Raw genomic sequence first — 22,494 nt, forward strand, 5'->3', positions numbered from 1 at the left:
TATAAAAAAACTAAACATTGTCAATGGTAATTAAGTCCCAATGTCCTCAAACACATACTTCCTAATTAACAATATCTTAGCTTGTTACATTTGCCAAAATTGGTCAAATATAATTAATCATAAATAAATAAGTTTCAACCATAAAATGTGATCAGGTTTTAAACCTTGTCAACTTTTGTGTCGGGGTCGGCTGCAGACTGACTTGTTTTTACATGGATTAGTGTATTGTGCTCTTGCTACCACTAGATGGCATAAAAAGTGTCCATGAACGAGGACGACAGGTCTAAGTTGAGTAAAATGAAGTATAAGGTGCAGTAAACCCAAAATGTCATGTCCTCATATGAGGACACAGGGTCTCAGGAGGACATGGCTGTCAACTCCCCTCGCCAAAAATTAGCGTAACTTTGGAGCATTATTTGACCCACTTCAAGACAAGATAGCTTAGCACAGTTGGTACCAATGGGTGCCTTAGGTCCTCTAGTGTAATATGATATTCGTCTTCACTGTAGTTTTAGAACTGAGCCCACAACAGCAGGTTTATTTTTTTGCTAAATATTACTCTGCCTCACTTCTCACCTTCAGCTTCACCTGTCATACCTGGTACTTCTTCATATTTTACTTGCCATATATTTGGCCATTGCCTCTCTTCTCCTTTCATTTTCTTGTTCTCTTTGTACCTTGGATTTTTTATTTTTTATAAAGTCTTACGTCCAAGAGTACCCCACAAACCTGTGCTGCAAGAGTTAATGTTTGCCTGATCCCACTTGATTTATATTTATCTTGTTGACTGATACAGTACAGTCAGAGATTCGCTCAGGGGCATGTAACATGTTCTCATGAATTTGTTTTCATGTCGCAGATCAATACACAGATATTGTAGGATAAAAAAAATAGCAAGGAGAGCGTACTTGGGTCTGACAAGATAGCATCTGTCTTGGGTACAAACTGGTCACAGCGTAATCCATGGTAGCCCTCCTTACACCTGAGAGAAAGAGAGGGGGAGAAAAAAAAAGAGACAGAGAGCAAGATTAGATGTAAGACAAACCAAGCAAAAAGTACCAGAGTACAGCGTGAACCATCAGCTGCAGAGACTTTCAGATAAGGAAAGCTGAGAACAAGAAACCTAGAAAGAAGACTGAGTGGACTGTAAAAAGTGGAGTGCTCACCGAGGACTGAGGTGGTGGAGGGAGATACACAGAAACTGTCGAGAGGGGTGGGGTGAGAAGAAAGAGAACGGAAGGGGGGAAGATAGTTGGGCAGGCCTAAGCAGCGCCTGCAGCCTCACTGATAGCACATGACTGACAGGAATGCCAGGTCCCAGTGGAAGAAATGGGGTGCTGGGATGAAGAGTATTTGGCGTGATGCAGACGACTCAAGATCTACGGTGGAAGCGAAGCTGCCACAGTTGGAACACTCATATAAACAACGTCCTGGCACAGTCCAGATATTTGCCTTCATCATCAAATAAATATCCCTGCACTGTTGATGCCTGCAGATCCCTCAGCAACTGTCATAAATATATCCACCGAAATTATGACATTTGAAGTTTGGCTGTGCATGCTGCAATATCCGAGCAATACCCTCGTCGTTATACATTATTATACATGAATAATTCTTGTTAATGATTGGGGATTTTTACCAATCCTGTGCTGATAACTGAATGAATAAAAAAAAGCCTTGAAAAACTTACTTGTAAAGTTACACATAAAAATCAGGTCATAAATAAAAAGTGTGGAGTTGTTCCTCTGCACTCACCCTAGTTTGGCACAATCCTCAATAGTTTTTGTCTCAAAGAGGACTTAGGCATTTTTTATTCCTGTCTCCAACAGTGGCCATACTCAAACACATTCAGTGGGCTGATCCATCCCTCTGCTCTTTCGCGGCTTAGGGGAGACAATTGGGGGATTTGCTTTGATGTGTCTGTTTCAACATAAACTCGTACATGACTGAGCGATATGTCAGAGTTGTCTGTATTTTCCTCTGCTTCATCGGCTGATGACATATTGTAGGTGAACTGCGGGGATTTACGCTCACACATTATCTGTCAATATCTGTCCGGCACATTTCCACTGGTGTCACCGATCTCACGTACAGTTTAATGCACTGGATGAGTGACAGGCAGAAGTGGACCATTCGGTCTCACTCAGCTCGGCTCAACCTGATAGTTTGAAAAAATAAAAAAATAAAAGAAACAACAACGACAGTGCCAACAACAACTGAGCTCTGTAAAACAAACTGAGCAGCAGTGGAGATCACAAGTTGTTGGTTAAGGCTGGGATAAGAGTGAAGACTGTGATAGACTGTCATCTTTCTTTGTTTTTACATCTCAAGCTGCAGTTTCAGCCTCCATTTGTTCAGTGTGTCTCGCCTCAATATGTGCAGTTTCTTATCCCTCCTGCTCTCTCTGTGATGCAGTATGGAACTGCACCATTGACGAAAATAAATAGGACACAGTATATGGTCCTCTTATTTCACGTTGGCTCAAAGCTGATGGTAATGTTAATGCACCTGTGTTTTCACTGGGTGTTCATTTTTTAAATTTTGGCCTGTGCAGTGATTTTGTGGAGCCAAAGCAAAATGCTCCTGCCACGGTAGGTTTACTGTTGTACATATTAGGTGGCACGCTGCATTGTTGGTACCTGTTTTAGTGTGAAAATTGCAATCCAATTACCGGAAAAAATGTTGCACTTATCAATGTCATTTCTGTTTGTCATTGCTGCTGCTCTCCCTGCCTTAGGTTTTCCATATATGCACATGGAAGGGCAGGGAGGTTTGCTCTCTCTGCCTCAGGCTTTCCTTGTAGGCGCATGAAAGAGACTTTCTAAGTAGGCATGTGAAAGGGCAGGGAGGTTTGCTCTCTCTGCCTCAGGCTTTCCTCGTAGGCGCATCCACCATCCCCTCCACACCTCGATGACAACGTCAGCTCAAATACATTGTCACCTTACAACTGCGATATGATATGTACAAAATGTAGAAATATGACATTGACATGGTTTGCAGAAACATACAATACTAACATTTAATTCTGGTGACTGGGCTGAAAATTGTATTTCCACTTACTCCAACAGAGACATCAAAATCATTCAACAGGGTATCAAGCATTCTCCATGAAGCTTTTATCTCTGTCCAGGTGAGAAAAACTGCAGGTTCCTCACTACATGTTCCCTTTCACACCCCATCACACTTAACCATTTGTTCCATTGCCATTTTAAAAATACAGATTAAAGTCACTTTAAAAAATAAAATTGAAAGATGCACAAAACTTTTTAAATCCTCTATGTGCTACAAAGTGAGTTTGAAAAGCTTTAGAAATCTCCTCACATTCATAGTGATCAGCACTGCTGTCAAGCTGCAGGGCGTGATCGTTGAAACGGTCATTTTGTGTTATGTGGCAGTAAAAATCTCTCTAACTGCACCTTTAAATAGTGGGACTCATTACTGTTCAACTGATGTGTGAAAAATACCCTTGAATTAAACCCTTTAAATCTTAAACCTCAAACTCTTTGTGTCATTTCATTTTCCAAAGTAATAAGCAAAACACACAAAAACCTCCATAGTTCTCTGCTCAGGCAAGCAAAGGAGGGGATAAAGAAGTTGATTCTCTGCTGTCATTGTCTCTCCCACAGCCAGAGTTCTGCCTCTTAATCAGTCTGGGAAGAAATGACAAAAACAATATGCTGGTATTTTACAAATTCTGCCTGAAGTCTTTCTATCATGCACACATACACGATCTTATGTCCCTGTGCTGTCCTATAGAACAGCATGCAGAGCTTCTAATACACCAGTAAGATGACAATATTTTTGGTCTGAATGTTGCTGCTTCATGGAGATATTTTAGGAAATGCTCATTAGAGACAACAAAATGAAGGATTCATTGTTGGCAAAATCTTATGATGTTATTGTAATGCAGATGATGGTTAATTGTATTCATACAGAGTATTGCCCAGCTCTTGATCACTGTGCGCTTGTGAGCCAGGACTGGTTTAATTAATTATTTGCATAATACAGTATTTAGTACAATGAACGTGTCTGTGGTGAAAAGCATCAGATGAATTCTTACGGTCGTTGTGTAAAATGCACTCAGTATGCATCTTACAAAAAAAATCCAACATGATTTAAGTGACCTAAAATAAACGCTTTGAGGGAAAAATATGAATCAAAATATCCATTTAAAAATCATCATTAATTCCCATAAGGGATCCACCATTAAATCAGGCCGCATGTTATACAGTGAAATGAAATATGCAAAAACAACGTGCCATGTGATGCGCCAAACCAAATGACTAATGCAAAGATAACAAATTAATTAACAAATTAAAACTGCTTTTGTATGGAAGTCATTAATACAAAGCCATGGTGGGATTGAACACGAGAGAGAATCCCAGGAGAAGCTGGAGTTTTGACTCGTATATTAATCTGACATCAAATGGTAAAAAAGAAAAAGTTGTTAAATGCATATTACAGGAAACAGGGAACCTTACTGATGTTACTTCCTGGGTGGCCAGACACGGACATATCCATGTTCTCGGTTAAAAGCAAATGTACTTGATTTGGTATAAATACGCAAGCACTGTCCCTTTTTTGTCAGCATGCCAATCAGAGTCCACCAGCCAATCGGGTACAGTAAAAATTCAGGGAGGAACTCGAGGCGACCACTCAGATTCCAAGGGTATATCGTCCCTCCCCTCCCCTCCCATTGCTTGGTTCTGCCCTACATCACACCTTCCATCCCTGGGTGTAAGCTGAGACGCCTTGTTAGTATTCTGAATCACGAACCCAAAGGCAGAATGCCTGTCTGGCTATCTGTTTACGTCTGGGCTTGCTTTTTGTTTGTCTATGTCTCCATCTCTCCCCTCCTGCCGTCTTTGTAGCACTGTGAAACAAGCTCAGCCATCCCTCAATGAGATGCAAACAATGCTTTGTAAATGTGTTTGTGTGAACATGGCGTCGAGTGGATGATAAACAAAAAATGTGAGATAATGACGTGTTTTGAGTGTGTGTTTGGGCATGTATCTTCCAATAGGGGAAATGGGGGAACAGGAGCGTGTATTTATGTATGTGTGTGTCGGTGTGTTTCAAAATGGGGAAATATCTCAAAGAGAACCCAGATTTGTGTGAGGATCGGGGCACATGCGACAGCTTTCTTCACTGAGTCTGTGTGTGTGTTCATATCCTCCAGATGCCGTGTGTGTGAGCAGCAGCTATAGACTGGGAGCATGTTTTCCCCCACTGCTCCGGAGCTGTCAGTGACTACCCAGCTGCCTTTAACACATGTTCAAGTCACAGAGAAAACACACCTCTGAGTCTGGAGGATGACGGAGGGGTGGGGTGTGCTGCCTCCTGACTAATCACCACCCTGCCTGTTAATTAGCGTGAAGAAAAATGGAGGATAGTTTGAGTGCAAGGGGAGGGAAAAGAGGTTCAAGGAGGAGAGAAGGGATGGGAATGTGATCGTGTCAACCAAACTTTCCATTTAATCTCTGACGCCCATGCATATTGGCTTCCACATGTCCTATAAAAAACCCCTCCATATGAGCTATTAACGGTGAGGCAGAAGGGAAGTATTATAGCTTACTGCAAGGGAGAACTGTTCCCAGAGTGTTGAGCACTTAATGACTAGATTAACTCAGGCTTGCAACTTACTTTTGGATGCACAGTATCTGGTGGCCATTGATAGCGTCAATAAGATATATCGTGGAATACAGAATTCAAAAGGGGATTCATTTAACCAGCATCTGCTGACAACTAGTTCAATGGCATGGGCAATTCTGTGGCTTATGGTGATATGATATGGTCTGTGTTTTACAAGACAGGTGAGTAAAAGTAAACACAAGTTCAAAGTTTATCCTTAACCTTGAGAACAACAGTTGGACATTTTGGGAGATGTGCTTCTTCGCTCTCTTGTCAAGCCTTAAGTCGTGCATAAACTTTGATTTGAGCCCATTTCGACACGTTTTTTGAACCGTACAACTCGTTTTAGAGTCTGACCGAATTTCAGGGGAGGAGTGAGGACTAATCATTGCCTGATCAGCAGCTCCACACTGGACGTGAGACGTTGGGATGATTTTCTGATTTCTAACGTGACTTTCGCGTGGCTGTTGTGAGGCTCTTGCACTGTTGAAGCAGAGCAAGGACTTGATTCCCCAAGGTCACTGCTTTTTTGCTCACTCAATCAATCATACAATGTAGCTGATATCTTGCAAGGTTTGTTGTTGCTGCTAACGTGTGTGTGTGTGTGTGTGTTACTTGTACATGCTACACAGTGAGGACCAATAAACATATTTTAGCAACAGAGTGAGGACATTTTCGCAAAGTGAGGACATTTTGGCCAGTCCCCACTTTTTCAAAAGCCTGTTTGAGGGTTAAACTTGGTTTTAGGGTTCAGGTTAGAATTAGGTTTAGGGTCAGGCATTTAGTTGTGATGGTTGAGGTTCCTCACAAAGACAGAAGTACAGAATTATATATGTGTGTGTGTGTGTGTGTGTGTGTGTGTGTCCAGAAATGGACTTTGAAGCTCCTCCTGGGACATAGGATAAGATAAGATACGATAAACTTTATTGTCCCAAACAGAAAATTTGCCATAGCTGTGTCGACATTATTGTGAACTGTACCTCCACTAGCATATTTTACCTGTCCACAGCTCTGGAGCTTTCCAATAAATCTTTATTGATAACTATCAATAGCCAGAACATTGCCACGTACCGTTTAATTTTCTATTTTTTTGCACATGTGATACGTGTGAGCACTCAGGTTGTGGCTTGACGATTGGGCCAGACAGTGTAAGCACATAAATCATCAGCTTTGGCTTTACATCACAGATGATTTACTCACACAGTGGGAGTTGAAACTGAACATTTCTAAAATGGGCTCAAATTAAATGTGTATGGCTGACTCTAGATGAGAAGATCATTGCCACTCATATCTAAGCGGTAGTGCTGAAGCTGAAAGTTAGCTTAACCTTGCATAAAAATTGTAAACAGGGGAAAACTGTGCCCAGCAGGATTCCAGTCTTAATGCTAAGCTAAGCTAACTAGCTCCTGGCTGTAGCTTCATGTTTACTAAGCAGAGATGAGAACACTATCAATCTTCTCCTCTAAATCTTGGGGAAAAGAAGAAAATCAGTCTTTTCCCCCAAATGTTGAGCTGTATCTTCAAGGACATCTCATCCATGCTGGCTTAAAGGCCGAGGTTCAAAGTTCATTCTTGACCTAAGAAACTGGGCTGATGAATCTCCATCTGTTGATGGAGATAATGTGATTGAAAGCACCGCAGTAGATGTAAACAACAGCCTGGGGGACTATAACTTCTCTATGTCAGATGAAGTATTTATTTCCAAACATGCATGTTTCCAAACTTGATGGGGTTGGCAATCTGAGCAGCTACGGTGTTATGGTAAGTATACTGATGTGTGGCTCATGATATCTGGGACACGGAATAATACTTATTAAGCTAATTTACAGTGGCATTGAATTGGAAATTCAATATGGTATAATACTAAATTGACCTTGTGTTGAGATTGTTTTCTAAATTGAGTAATTAACTAATCACGAGTGATCCTTACAGAAGCATCTAACAAAGAGATAATAAGTCATCATTACAACTGTAAAACTGATTTGTTTTTGTATTTTTTGTTGTATATATACATTTTTGAAGGGTGAAGATATACACATGTTGAATGTGCTCTGATCAGATTTTGAAAATCCGCTCTCTTCTATCATTCCTATTCTAACAGGACTGAGAAGTGGACTAATATTTCGTAAGACACATAATTAAGTCCATATACTGCACATAGCTGCATACACTTTTTAATATGAACTCAATTAAATATGACTATTGCTGTTTCGTGGTGTCTGTACTCTGAGCTACAGTTCACCTTAGTCAATTCTTCTGACTGAAGGCAAATGGTTTTCTACAGAGTCATGTCACTGTGTTTGAAATTCCATCTTTGATAAGAACATTTGGCATCCTGTGGTGTTCGACATTATAGTTATGCCACTTTAAAAAGAAACACTTTTGCTCTCCATATGAAAATGCTTTCCAACAGCATGTCTTGATTTATCTAAACTATAAGACTGGGCATTATGAATCAAGCTGGCTAACCCTGAACTGCAGGACATTTCTATCATCAGCTTGTTAGCTCAGTTTGCCAAAATGAAATTAATAACTTTGTGTTATGCTGGCATTGACTCTGACTTAGAAATCGTACTAAGAAAAAGAGACACTGCGTGCTCCCACAACTTGGCACTTGATCTAATCTACACATGACGATTGGGAAGTCAACAGAAAGTATCTACAAATTTGAAACACAGATAATGTTGGACTGAATCCATTCTCCCTTAATTACCTGACTTCTTGGAAATGACTTTCTTCAGTCTCACTATCAAAGGCAATCATTATTTGGCAGCGGGGGTTCTTGCCACACTCAATAGACACATTTGTCACACTGCACCAAGTCTTTTGACTCGCTGCCACATCTCATATTGCACACCAACTGGCGTTGTTAAGTATTACTGAATTGGGCGTTACCCCTAATTTCCATAACTTGACCTACAAGTCATGCATAATAAAATCAAGATTTGCATATGCATGTGCAGTGCAGATGCAATATGCTATTATGTTAATTGCTAAATATTGAAATAAATTATTTAAAGTCTGTTCACTGTGTGGAGATCGGAGGTATTTTAATTTGCTCCTTTTTGAGATATAGCACCTGCTGCAGTCCATAATATCCACCTATTTTATCAAGTGTATAAATACAGCATAGGAGGAGGAGGAGGAGGCTGAGGACAGTTGATTTAAGCTGCATTCGCTTTCCACCGCAGCCTAATTTTTACCACTGGGAAGGTCGGGATGACTAACTAAAATCCATTTTTTATGAGCAGAAAAAAGTAGACCTCCAGTGATCTAATTTCTTTTATAATAAGAAGTACGCATATAAACATATCACACCCATCACACACGCACACATGCATTCCCTCGCGTGCAGCCATCTCTGCTTCACTCTCAATATCAAAGCCTAATCAGTGGCTGACACTTCTCTCATTGTTATTGATGGCGTACGAGGGAAGAATAGGCTATGAGTTGGCTGCAATCTGCCCAGATTGTTCTATGGTTAAAAAAAAGAAAAAAAACACAACATGATACAAGGCCAAAATGCCTCCAATAAAGACAGCCTTCTGCCTTTATCGTATAAGCCATACATATCTCTATCTGTCTTTTGCAGCAGTGCAGTGGGGAAGGTACGACGGACATGATTTATACCTCGAGCGAATTTGATGGATGTCTATTACTGCGTGTGAGCTGTTTACATACAAGAGTGATATGCAGCTGCCAGGATGTGTCTGTGTTCAAAACTTTAATGCTACACCGAGAAGAGGCCAGGAAGAGGTAAAGCTAGAAGGATGGCTGTCACCGAGCAACTTCTCTTTCTATGAAAATAACCGAGAATGTGTGGATACAAACATAATGTGGGCATAGCAGTTAAATAATTGGCACCATAAATTTGAGTAGACTTAATTACTTTGATGACAAAACAGAGCATTAATAAAAGGCATTTCATTTGCTGGGGACATGGAAAGTATGATGTATGATGTATAGTGCTATAATACTGTGATTAAAATCTAGATTGTCAGTCAAACGACTGTTTGTCTCAGATATTGCGAATGCAAACTCAGCTACAGTTAATTAGAGCTTCATTAGGTTTCTGACTAATGAGCCACTTTACTGTTATACTAAACACATTGTGAATAAAGTTAAGTAAGGTTACACTGTCCTCATTCCTTTTTAAAGGTTCCCCTGTTTTTTTTGGATCACATCCTGAATACATTTTGCTGGTGAATAGTGTTTACAGTATGTTGCATTTTCTTGAGCTGTACCCTGCTATAATTGCCGCTGCAATGTCCCCATTTTGCTGCAGGGATCATTACATTTTCATCAGCTAAGACAGTAAACAAGGCTGCTGCAGCCATTTCATTCATCAAGATAAACACACACACTTACACCATCTCACTATCAAATGTCATCCGAGCTAACTAGCAAAATAAAATATTCCATGACACAAAAGAGTAACACAGCAGCACACAGCTTTCTGTCTGGTCTGGTGTGCCCTATCTACAATGCTCCAAGTAGTCATTAAGCTCTTGGAGGATGAAGACGTCCCGGCTTGTTTGCCTTGCACATCAGCGGGGCTGAATGTGAAACTGGGAGCTGGCACTGTATCACGCAGGAGTGCACACTACATCATGACGGTGCTCCCGAGCTGTGAGTCTGTAACAGGTGCTGTTTCAAAGGACTAGAGATAACAGAGGGGAAAGAAAAGGGTGAGGGGAGACGGACACAGTGAAGGAGGGGAGTGGATGCTGCTGAAGGGGATGTATTCCTCTTCATCTTCAGAGATTTCTTTTTCTCTCTGGATGTGTGTGTGTGCATGCACGTGTGCTCAGAGTTGCAAACATATACCGGCAGACTGGGGAAATTCTATTCTGTTTTGAACAGAATAATACTTTAAGCTATATGCTCTTGAAAAATAAGGATGGATTTTACCAGCAGTCTGTATAGGTTAAATATTCATAAGATTTGCACTGCCAACCTTGTATAATACTAAAAATCTGCATTGTGTACTATTAACCCCTACATGTAACCTTCTTTTGGCTTCCTACCTCTAGTGATTCATAATTTAGAGGTGCACTGCCTGAGTGCTACCATACTCAACTACAAGAAAACAAACAAAAAGAGTCAATTGTCTTTGTTGTTTGGAACAAAAAAGACATTTTCCTCATTGTCTTCTTATCTGTAAATATAAGCACAGAGCAAAGCCTAACACAGCACATAGGGGGAGATAACGTTATCATCAATCAGCTCTGTTTGTGGTGATCGGCTGGCGTGTTTGTTGAAGACTTGCTTAACATCATCAATTAATGGCGGGTCTGTTTAGAGGTGCCACAGCAAAAGAATCAACAGCTCTTATTCCACAGGGTGAGAGACACGTAGATAACCGGTTATCACTGCAGCTGTGCTGTTAATTGCACCACGTTTCTGTTAACAATGTTATGAGTCATGCCCCGTCATCATGAGCAATATCTTCAGGTGCTACCGGAAATATATGACTCCTTACTGACGACATTACTGAGGTGAATCTGTTATATATTTAGCCTGCAGGGGGTGCAGTTTTACATAAATCGTACATGCTCAAAGGATATGCTAAAGAGACAAGAAGACGTCCATAAAATGGTTTCACCAGGGAGCTTTACCTCAAACTAAATTATGATGGATCTATTCGCTTGGTCTTATTCAATCATTGTTCTTCCTCTTCTACTGACTAAAAAGTTGAGTACAGGAGAGATACGGATTCAACAATGTCATGTTGAATAGTAAATTTGCTCCTGGATTCCCACATTTTAGCTCAAATCCAGGGTGTCTACAGGTACTAAATCTTAAATTAAATGCTTTTGAAGACCTTTTCAAGATATTTTTTCAACCAAATTTAAGACTGATTTTTGGACACTCCTTATTCAAGAATTGCAAGTATATGTAATGGAATGTATGAGTAGTGAGTATGTGTAGACCAAGTAAGGTTAGTCTACATTTTACCAACAGGTAAGTGCAAATACAAAGTTTAAAGACAGTAAAATGTTCAGTGGTTTAAATTTTTCTAATGTCTTTCACAAAGGGTTGAACTGCACCTTGAAAAACTGCCCTTTGTTCGTCCTCTCTGGTAGTCAGGGAGAAAAAACTGAAGGACTTGCACACAAAGAACAGGAGATTCAGACTAGAGTCTGGATTTTTTTAATGCTTCTCTTTCCATCTACAGATTGTGGAAAAATGTGAAAAAGTGCAAAACATTTAAGTCTATGTTAAAGTTTTCAAAGTACAAACTGAGTCATGCATGATGAGTCACCCTATATGTGGGTCACTCTCCAGGTGCACCCAGCCAGTCATCAGGGCTTGATTGAACACACATAAGGTCAATTGCCAGTAAGTCAACAATGAAAGTAAAAGTGCTACCCCCCATGTTGATTCTAAATCAGCTGTTGCACAACACTTTACAGATGGCAATTATTAAAGTTATTAAGGTTAATCTAAATTTGTCCAAGAGATAAGTTCAAGTTTAGAGACAGTAATAGGTTCAGTGGTTTAAATATTTGTAACATCATTCTCAAGGGTTGAACTGTGCCTAAGAAACTGTCCTTTATCAGTCTTCTTCTCTGGTGCAGTAGTCAGGGAGAATGTGCAGTGCAGCAATGAAGGACTCACACACAAAGAACAAAAGAGACTCAGACCAGGGTCTGAATTTTTAAATGCTTGTGTTTGCATCTTGGGGCTGTACAGAGTGAAAAAATGTGCAAAAGTGCAAAACATTTAAGTCCATGATGAACTTTTTCTAAGTGCAAAATGAAGCATGCATGATGAGTCACCCTATATGTCACCCAGCAAGTCAGTCATTACAAGCATACCAAAACAATGAAAGTCAAAGTGCTATCCCCCGTGCTGATCCTAAATCAGCACAACACTTTACAGATGGCAGTTAAAGTTAGTTAGGTTAATCTAAATGTGGTCAACAGGTAAGTGTAAGTATGAAGTAAAAAGACAGTAATAGGTTCAGTGGTTTATTCATTCATCTTCTAACCGCTTCATCCTCTTGAGGGTCGCGGGGGGGCTGGAGCCTATCCCAGCTACATCGGGCGAGATTCGGGGTACACCCTGGACAGGTCGCCAGACTATCGCAGGGCTGACACATAGAGACACACCTACGGACAATTTAGAGTTACCAATTAACCTAGTCCCCAATCTGCATGTCTTTGGACTGTGGGAGGAAGCCGGAGTGCCCGGAGAGAACCCACGCTGACACGGGGAGAACATGCAAACTCCACACAGAAGGGCTCCCACGCCCGGGATCGAACCGGCAACCCTCTTGCTGTGAGGCGACAGTGCTAACCACCACACCACCGTGCCACCCCGGTTCAGTGGTTTAATTTTTGTTAACATCGTTCTCTAGGGTTGAATTGCACCTTAAAAAACTGTCCTTTGTCACTTTTCCTCTCTGGTGAAGTAGTCAGTGGGAAGGTGTAGTGCAGCAATGAAGGACCGCACACAAAGAACAAAAGAGATTCAGACTAGAGTCTGAAATTGAAATGCTTCTCTTTCCATTTAAGGCTTTGAGACTGTGAAAGAAAAAACATGCAAAAGCACATAACATTTAAATCCATGTTGAACTTTTCAAAGTGCAAAATGAAGCATGCATGATGAGTCACCCTATATGTGGGTTACTCTCCAGGTGCACCCAGTCAGCCATCAGGGCTTGATTGAACACACGAAGCCAATTGCCAGCAAGTCAATCATTACAAGCATACCAAAACAATGACAGTAAAAGTGCTATCCCCCGTGCTGATCCTAAATCATCTGTTACACAACACTTTAAAGATGGCAATCATTCTGTTACGGGACTGGCATTCTGTCAATCGATCATTCCTACCTTCAAACGCTAAACTCCAGATGGGTGTACAAAGAACTAGATATGACCTGTTTTTCTGTGACTTCACCTTGCTGTCTCACTGTAGAACCAAGTCCCATACCCAGCGTACAGGCTGATTCGTACTTCTGCACATTTTCTCACTGTGTGCACAGCCCCAAGATGTAAACAGAAGCATTTAAGAATCCAGACACCACTCTGAATCTCTTTTGTTCTTTGTGTGTGAGTCCTCTATTGCTGCACTATTTAATACTTATAACATCAGAAATGTGGGCTTTCACACAGACTTGTTTAAATCATTTTGGCAAAAAATAAATTAAAAGTCAGATAACAGAATTAGATAAAATGTTTGTGTATGCTGTGTATGGTAATCAAGATCTCATAAATTCTAATATCGGATTATATAACAACTTTTTAGCAGAGGTATGGACTGCAGTCACACCACTTGGACTCAAGCCAGTTTTGAAACACAAATGTGATGACTTGAAACTTGCCTTGACAATATCAAAGAACACTTGCAACTCAACTTGGGCTTGAACACCAATGACTCATGATTTCACTTGGAGCCTTTTGTCTTGAGAATACTTGATATTTTCCTCAGTCTAAAAATTAAAAAATACGTCGACAAGTCGACACTTAATTCCCCAGATGATTTACTTCATTTGAACCAATCCCACCGCATCAAATCAAGTTGCAGGAGAGAGCCATGAATGTATTGAGTGCCAGTTGGAAAAAGTGATAACAAAGATTATTTTGGTTGCGTACAAACACTGTGTGGTGGTTAACAAAAATGAAGTGCAGTATCCAAAACGTGGGTAAAAAAAAATTACAGATGGAGATGCAACAACTTCTAGCTTTGTCCGATATTTGATAATATGCAAAGAATGGTAAGCTGAGGCTAATATTAACATAGTTAGCAAGCTAAAGCTTAGACAATGGTAGTTTAACAGCTAAGTAACTTCTTTTTGCAAATAAATAGATTTTTTAAGCAATCATGATTTTTATATATCGTTTCTCTGTCGTTCAAATGGCATTACATTGGTGAAGAGCATATTATGACTTGTTTAGGACTTGAAAGTCAAAGTTTAGGACTTTGGACTTGGCTCAGGACTTGAGTGCAGGGGTATACTACAGCAGATAGGACCCCTGGTGCAGGCTGTGCGTGAAGTTCCTGAGACAGCTGAGTACATGCTAACATGGCTGTACATGGCTGGAGTAATGAACAGCAACATCTGTGCCAAGTATGGACTAGAAGTCCCAAGTTCCGAGGGGACACACTGCTGAAAGTGGCTGAGAGCAACAGGGCTAAGATCTTTTGGGACTTGGAGTTCTATACTGACAAGCAGTTGCTAGCTAACCAACCAGACAGAGAGACAGAGTGGTGGTTGACAAGGAGCAGAAGAGGGTAGTGGTGGTAGATGTGGCAATCCCAGTTGACAGTAACACCAGAAGGAAAGAAGATGAAAAGACTGAGAGGTACCAGGGGCTAAAGGAATAATTGGAACAGATACAGAAGGTTAGATCCAAAGTGGTCCCACTGATAATAGGAGCATTAGGGGCTGTGACCCCCAGACTGGGGGAGTGGCTCCAGGAAATTCCAGGTACAACATCTGAGGTCGCTGTCCAGAAGAGTGCAGTCTTAGGAACAGCTAATATACTGTGCAGAACCCTCCAACTCTCAGGCTTTTGGTAGAAGACCTGAGCTTGAGTAAAACGAACCACCCCTACCATCTGAACCATTTGAATTCAAGATGATTTAAGACTTTTTAAAATGACCAGTGAACACCCTGATGCAAACACTCTAATCAAAACAATTAACCAAAGCAGTGGTTATTAATCTAATGATGGGGTGCCCAGTGGATCAGTGGGTAGAGTGGGTGACCTATATACAAAGGCGATGTCCTTGCCACAGCTGCCATGGGTTCGGTTCCAGCCCATGGCCCTTTGCTGCATGCCATCCCCCCTTTCTCTCCCCCTAACACTGTCCTGTCTACTAAAAAAAGACAATAAAAGAATCTAATGATGACTTGGATGAGGCTAAGGCACTGCTAACACAGTTAATGTTAACTATACTCATTAATATCGTACAGTTTTTAAGCTGACAAGAGAGATAACTGCCTGAATGTTTTGACTAAGCTCATCCTGACAATCTTAAAGCTTATGAGAGCCATCAAAACAATATCTTCCTGAATCACCGGAGACATTTCTGTGACTTTTATTATTCATTAGACCTCTCCTCCTTTTGCATGCGACTGCCAGCACCAGGCAGACACAACACAGGCTTTTGGCTGCCTCCAGAATGATGCAGTACATTACGAATTTAAAAAGGGGTGTTTGAACTGTACCTTGAGAGAACATAATGTGATTATTAAACAGTAATAAAGAAAGATGGCAAGAGAGCGGGAGGGAAAAAAAAACCACCACAAGAGCCCCTGCTTGTCAACGAGGTGTGTAAAAGCTTATCTTCTTTGATATCCTCTACATGCCCCTTTAGGACCAGTGCCAATGAAAGAGTAATTAAGTTGATCTGTGTTGTTTGGAACGCTGACAATAGATAGAAAATACAGTCCTGACATGACTCATTACTTGTGAGTGATTGAGTTTAATCTTTATTTGCGAACAGCCTGTTTGACTCAATGTTACGAAAGGTGCTAAGAACTCTAGTAGGTGAGGCAGATGACATCACCGCAGCAGGAGCGAGAGTGACCTGAATTATTCACCTCCCAGTGGTAATGGGTTAAGTGGAGATGTATGTAACATCATCGTCTTGTCTGCACACACTGTATAAATGTGGGCTTCTGTCTTTGAGATGATGATCCTCTCACAGTGATGCAGATCACTTGCATGTTACATAGAGGAAACATGACTGGAGTGCATTTGAATCCTGAATGGATTTAAAAGGTGTGATGTCACATAGAGCTGAAAGAGAACTTGTGCACTGTTCAAAGGCATTTGCTTAACATGCTTTCAAATATTCATAAGAGACAGTCACCTTTTTTTAAAAAAAAAAGTAACCCTTTATGCAATGTTAATCTGATTAATGAAAAATATGATAAAATATATTCATCAACGACCCTTTTTTTCATGACAAAGACGAGATGTTGACAAACTGAAAATAGATCTTTGTTGATAAAAACTATGACCAAATCTGTGTTTTGTATTTATAGATGAGAGGTATTAAAAGGTGAGTGGTGGGCTATCGGACAGTCAAAATTAAAGAAGGGGAGAGGAGGATAAGATAAGATAATTTAAGATAAGATAAAATAAGATGAGACTTTATTGTGCCAAAGGAAATTTGTCTTGGATATATGCAGTATCTGCGGTTAAAAAATACAGATACAAAAAAGTTTAAACATACATTTCCTACATACATACAGTCCATACATAGAGCTATCACTTTTCACAATCCCACACACTCAGTACCCACAGTGCACATACAGACTGCCATCAGCCAACAAACTGCATGCTGCCCATTACACAACACATCTGTTTTACATAGTTATCATAAAGTAATTAGAATGACTAATGATTAGAATATTTCATGAAAGGTATAGAAAATTCTGCCGTAAATAATCAGCCGTGCGTACCTGACTGTGGATGGTGGAGCTGCTGAATGCATCTGGGGAGCTATTGGTTGCAGAGATGGCTGTTAGCAGCTAGCTCCGCTTGTTAGTCGCTGTCTGTTGACCCCCACAGGACTCTACTAAGATGTGGACTGTCTGGAGAAGGCTTATGATGTGATGTCTGTTTGACAGCCAGGTAGGAGGCTGGGTAATGTTTGAGTATAGCTGTGCTGTAAGTAAACAGTCTGAACTCAGCTGACTTTTCTCTGACAGCTGAAAGTTTAGTTGCACAGACTCTCCAGACTAACATGTTGTAGATATAGAAAGAATTCAGGGTGAAACAAAATTATGTTTCTGCTTCTTCAGAGTGAGACTGGTGAGTCAGAGTTTACAGTAAACCTGGGTTCAAAACATTATAACAGTCTCGAAGTTTTTGAGGCCATGAATGGAGAGTTTGAGCTTTTCAATGATGAGTAGTAATTGTGTTCTCTAAAAAGATCCTGCAAATAAGTCTGCTGGAGAAATCTAAGCTTGTCAATGTGTAAAAAATCATTTGTACTTGAAGAAAAAAAAAATATGTATAATAATTAAATTCAACACTAGATACAACCTGTTACCTTGATTCCAATTTCCAATACCCATATTTTAAAGAGGAAAAACATTTTGACTAAAATTAAAGACAAAAAGTAGACTGAAATGTAATGACTTTCCGTCAACTTTAACTTCGAAGGATAAAAACGAAAGTAAAACTAAAAAGTATCCACAGGCAGCCTGTTTTTTGTTACTGCATAGACTGTACACATAGCAAGCACGCCAACTGGGCATGCTCCAATCTCTTGTTCCAAATTCCAATCCAGTCCAATATGTATATATATATATATATATATATATATATATATACATATATAAAACAGTCAAGCCAGCCACCTCACCATTATGAAGTTAGTTTTAAATTGGATAATTTCACTTCCGACTCAACAGCGTCTTCATAGACTCACCTTCCAGTCCTCATTACTGCTGGGGGCTGACGCAGACCCTAAATTATACTATAAATAAAACTGCATGACTGCAGCTGTTCGCAGGCGTTCCATGAAGGAAGTACGTCCGAGCCTTATGACTAAGTCTAAAGTACATTCCAAAATTAAAACTGCCAGTATGACAACTATTTATATCTGAAAATATTTCAGAAAGTAATTTGGCCAAAGTAAAAAACTTGTCCTTTGTATGAGCATGTAATGGTGCTCATTATTTGCTTATGAAACCTCTGCCACCAGATCAGTCCTTATTAATCTCCATTTCCTCACATTTTCCGTTAATATGAACGGTAATGGCTCTGTGGACAGATAACTCAGAAGAAATGACCTTTATCTAAACAAGCGCTTCAGTTTGTAAATAAGTGCAGCATTAAATGCAGACGTCTCTTGGATATGATAGGGCGAGAGAGATGTTTTACTGTAGACTAGCAATTTAGTCTTAAAGGAGAAGGCATTGCCATTAAAACATGATTATGCTGTGATTATAGGATGAGCGACTGTGGGAAGGGAGAGTGAAATCTTTTATACAGTACACTTGACACAAAGTATCAACATTTCTAGAAACACTGTCATTATCTGTCTCCTCAGGAGCAAAAACACCAACCTCCAGCATGTTGCCATATTTTAGATCTCACCTTTGCTTTATATGAGACTCACAGTAAGCATGGCTGGTTCATTTATCTCATCTGTCTTCCCACAACCATAAAGAGTGCTGCCTCTCTCTGCTTCTTTTTTCTGTGTAAAAAGAAAATATCTTTGGGTTTATTGCTGTTGGTCAGACAAAAGCAGTGGCTGTCCTGGCACATTTGATACACTTAGGGAGCCTCCATGTACAATTTAACTTTCTAATTGAACTAGTGATGCACGGATTTTGAAATTTTGGGCTGATACTGATACCAATGTTTAAAATAGCAATCTCACCTACAGCCAATATAGATGTTTATATATTGGTGTTTCTAATGTTTTTGTTGTTATTTATTCTTCTTTTGTTCAAGGGAAAAACAGAAAGCTACACTTAAAAAAAGAACAGTTTTAAAGTCATTCAGTCCTCTATTACACTACCTTTGAATGAGCACTAATTCAATAATACACATTTATGAAGCAAGCTTAAATGTAACATTCTTTCACATGAAAAACTTCTTTAAAAAATAAAGCAAAGAGCCTTTTTACTATACATACATCATAATTCCCTCTCTAATATCTATTTCATAGTGTTCTGAAAACATCAACAAATTTCTCCTTCAAACAGCTGTGTTTATTCAAGTTTCTTACCAAGAGCTACATTTTACAAGATTTGAACACATCATGAGATTGCTATAACTGACCTTCTCCCAATACTAATTTTTACTTAATAGAGTTCGAACACTTCACAATGTAAATGTAAATGTTGAGTGTGGCCACTGGCTGCTTAGAGGTTATGTTAACTAGCTGCTAGCTGCTAACAGCTAACTTAACTAGCTTTCCTCATGCAGATTTCAAGACGGATTTGTTGTTTGTTTTTTATGTTCTCTGTCTCCACACCCATTCCTCTCAGTAGCGTAGTAGTAGCTGAGTGGGCACCAGAGAGCTTCTGTCTTTTGACATGATACTGATGCAGCATGTTTCGGAGTTCATGTGACATCCGATAACTCGCCCATCCCCCTCCATCCTGCCCTCCACAGAGCAGGTAAGTGTAATGAGTTGAGGGGGGGAGGGGGCGGCAGGAACCCAGAAAAATAGGCCTCTATATTATTTGGTAGGCTTTGCTATGTAGTTATGTTGTTGTAGCCTTACCTATATTTAAAATACTGGTAGTATTAATATTAGTAAAAGATAAACATTTTGATTTTATTTTCTCCCCCCACTTGTGGCGCTCCCTATGGATGACAGCGCCCTTAGCATTTGCCTATACTGCCTATGTGACAGGCGGCACTGGACAAAACAACCAGGAGAAATAAAGAACTCTGGTATTTCTCATATTTTAACAAACAACTAATAATGATATAGTCAGCAGGTCAAACATATGAAAAAATAATTGCAGCCCTGGCTGAAATAATCATCATGATATTAAACGAAGATGTTTGCATTACTGATATCACAAAATGGTAAATGTAAAATCACATATAAAATGTTGTTTAGTTCTGCTATTATGAAATACATGAGACAATATTCTTTACGTGTTGAACAAATACATAATAATGACAATAATATTATACATATGTGTGTGTGTGCGCGGAAAAGGAAGAAAGAGAAAAGAAACAAACAACAGGAACACAAACAAATTAAAAATAAATCTACCTAAATGAACTGCTCACACAAGAAAATACCAAAGGTTTACAGATGATCTCGATAAAGACCCTATTTCTTTTCTCCCGGGCTTTCTCCAGATAATTGGCTAATTTATATGTTTCATATGTGAACAGATATCTCAGTCTTTGTAAATCCTCCATATTTACAAAATCAATATCTATTTGTATCTTACTAAACAAGTAAGTTCACAATAAAAAGGACAGAAGAAAACAAAATGGAACTCATTTTCTATATTGTTCACAGCACATTGGACACATCCGCTTTTTGTCTTCTAGATCAACATAATGTCTAGTTTCAACAGTCCAAGATAAAATACCAGATCTCTGCTTTTAGACATGTTATGTGCAGCATAATTTTCTGCACAATTTTGAGTGTTAGTCATCATAACACATTTTGGTTTCGTCCATATATAGTCATCTCACTGCCCTTGTCCTTGGCAAACACAGATTCTCTGAACAAACCAATATTGAGCTTTTCATTCTTTTGAAAAAAGCTTCACTAAACCCACAGTTACAAAACAATGTGCATACAACTTTACACTAATAAGTTGTTTATCCCTGATAAATAACTGCCTCATTAATCGTCATCCATATCAGTTAACTAATTCCATAACTGAACTATGCATTTCCTTCAACAAACTATATCTCCCACTAAAGTCAATTTTGATCCATATATATGTGTGTATGTACAGTACAGGCCAAAAGTTTGGACACACCTTCTCATTCAATGCGTTTTCTTTATTTTCATGACTATTTACATTGTAGATTCTCACTGAAGGCATCAAAACTATGAATGAACACATGTGAAGTTATGTACTTAACAAAAAAAGGTGAAATAACTGAAAACATGTTTTATATTCTAGTTTCTTCAAAATAGCCACCCTTTGCTCTGATTACTGCTTTGCACACTCTTGGCATTCTCTCCATGAGCTTCAAGAGGTAGTCACCTGAAATGGTTTTCCAACAGTCCTGAAGGAGTTCCCAGAGGTGTTTAGCACTTGTTGGCCCCTTTGCCTTCACTCTGCGGTCCAGCTCACCCCAAACCATCTCCATTGGGTTCAGGTCCGGTGACTGTGGAGGCCAGGTCATCTGCCGCAGCACTCCATCACTCTCCTTCTTGGTCAAATAGCCCTTACACAGCCTGCCTGGAGGTGTGTTTGGGGTCATTGTCCTGTTGAAAAATAAATGATCGTCCAACTAAACGCAAAGCGGATGAGATGGCATGTCACTGCAGGATGCTGTGGTAGCCATGCTGGTTCAGTGTGCCTTCAATTTTGAATAAATCCCCAACAGTGTCACCAGCAAAACACCCCCAGACCATCATACCTCCTCCTCCATGCTTCACAGTGGGAACCAGGCATGTGGAATCCATGCATTCACCTTTTCTGCGTCTCACAAAGACACGGCGGTTGGAACCAAAGATCTCAAATTTGGACTCATCAGACCAAAGCACAGATTTCCACTGGTCTAATGTCCATTCCTTGTGTTTCTTGGCCCAAACAAATCTCTTCTGCTTGTTGCCTCTCCTTAGCAGTTGTTTCCTAGCAGCTATTTGACCATGAAGGCCTGATTCGCGCAGTCTCCTCTTAACAGTTGTTCTAGAGATGGGTCTGCTGCTAGAACTCTGTGTGGCATTCATCTGGTCTCTGATCTGAGCTGCTGTTAACTTGCCATTTCTGAGGCTGGTGACTCGGATGAACTTATCCTCAGAAGCAGAGGTGACTCTTGGTCTTCCTTTCCTGGGTCGGTCCTCATGTGTGCCAGTTTCGTTGTAGCGCTTGATGGTTTTTGCGACTCCACTTGGGGACACATTTAAAGTTTTTGCAATTTTCCGGACTGTCTGACCTTCATTTCTTAAAGTAATGATGGCCACTCGTTTTTCTTTAGTTAGCTGATTGGTTCTTGCCATAATATGAATTTTAACAGTTGTCCAATAGGGCTGTCGGCTGTGTATTAACCTGACTTCTGCACAACACAACTGATGGTCCCAACCCCATTGATAAAGCAAGAAATTCCACTAATTAACCCTGATAAGGCACACCTGTGAAGTGGAAACCATTTCAGGTGACTACCTCTTGAAGCTCATGGAGAGAATGCCAAGAGTGTGCAAAGCAGTAATCAGAGCAAAGGGTGGCTATTTT

At 40.0% G+C, this 22,494-nt stretch overlaps 1 protein-coding gene across 2 annotated transcripts in view; it reads right to left on the reverse strand.

Annotated features, from left to right (window-relative positions):
* Positions 1-22,494, reverse strand: part of nrg3b (neuregulin 3b) — a 311,873-nt gene that overhangs the window by 56,152 nt on the left and 233,227 nt on the right. For both annotated transcript variants that reach the window (XM_049563548.1, XM_049563547.1), the window contains exon 3: positions 909-982. In XM_049563548.1, the coding sequence (XP_049419505.1) occupies positions 909-982 (74 nt within the window). The remainder of the gene's footprint in view (positions 1-908; positions 983-22,494) is intronic.

This window comes from Epinephelus fuscoguttatus, linkage group LG20, assembly GCF_011397635.1.
Source record: "Epinephelus fuscoguttatus linkage group LG20, E.fuscoguttatus.final_Chr_v1".
NCBI lineage: Eukaryota > Metazoa > Chordata > Actinopteri > Perciformes > Serranidae > Epinephelus > Epinephelus fuscoguttatus.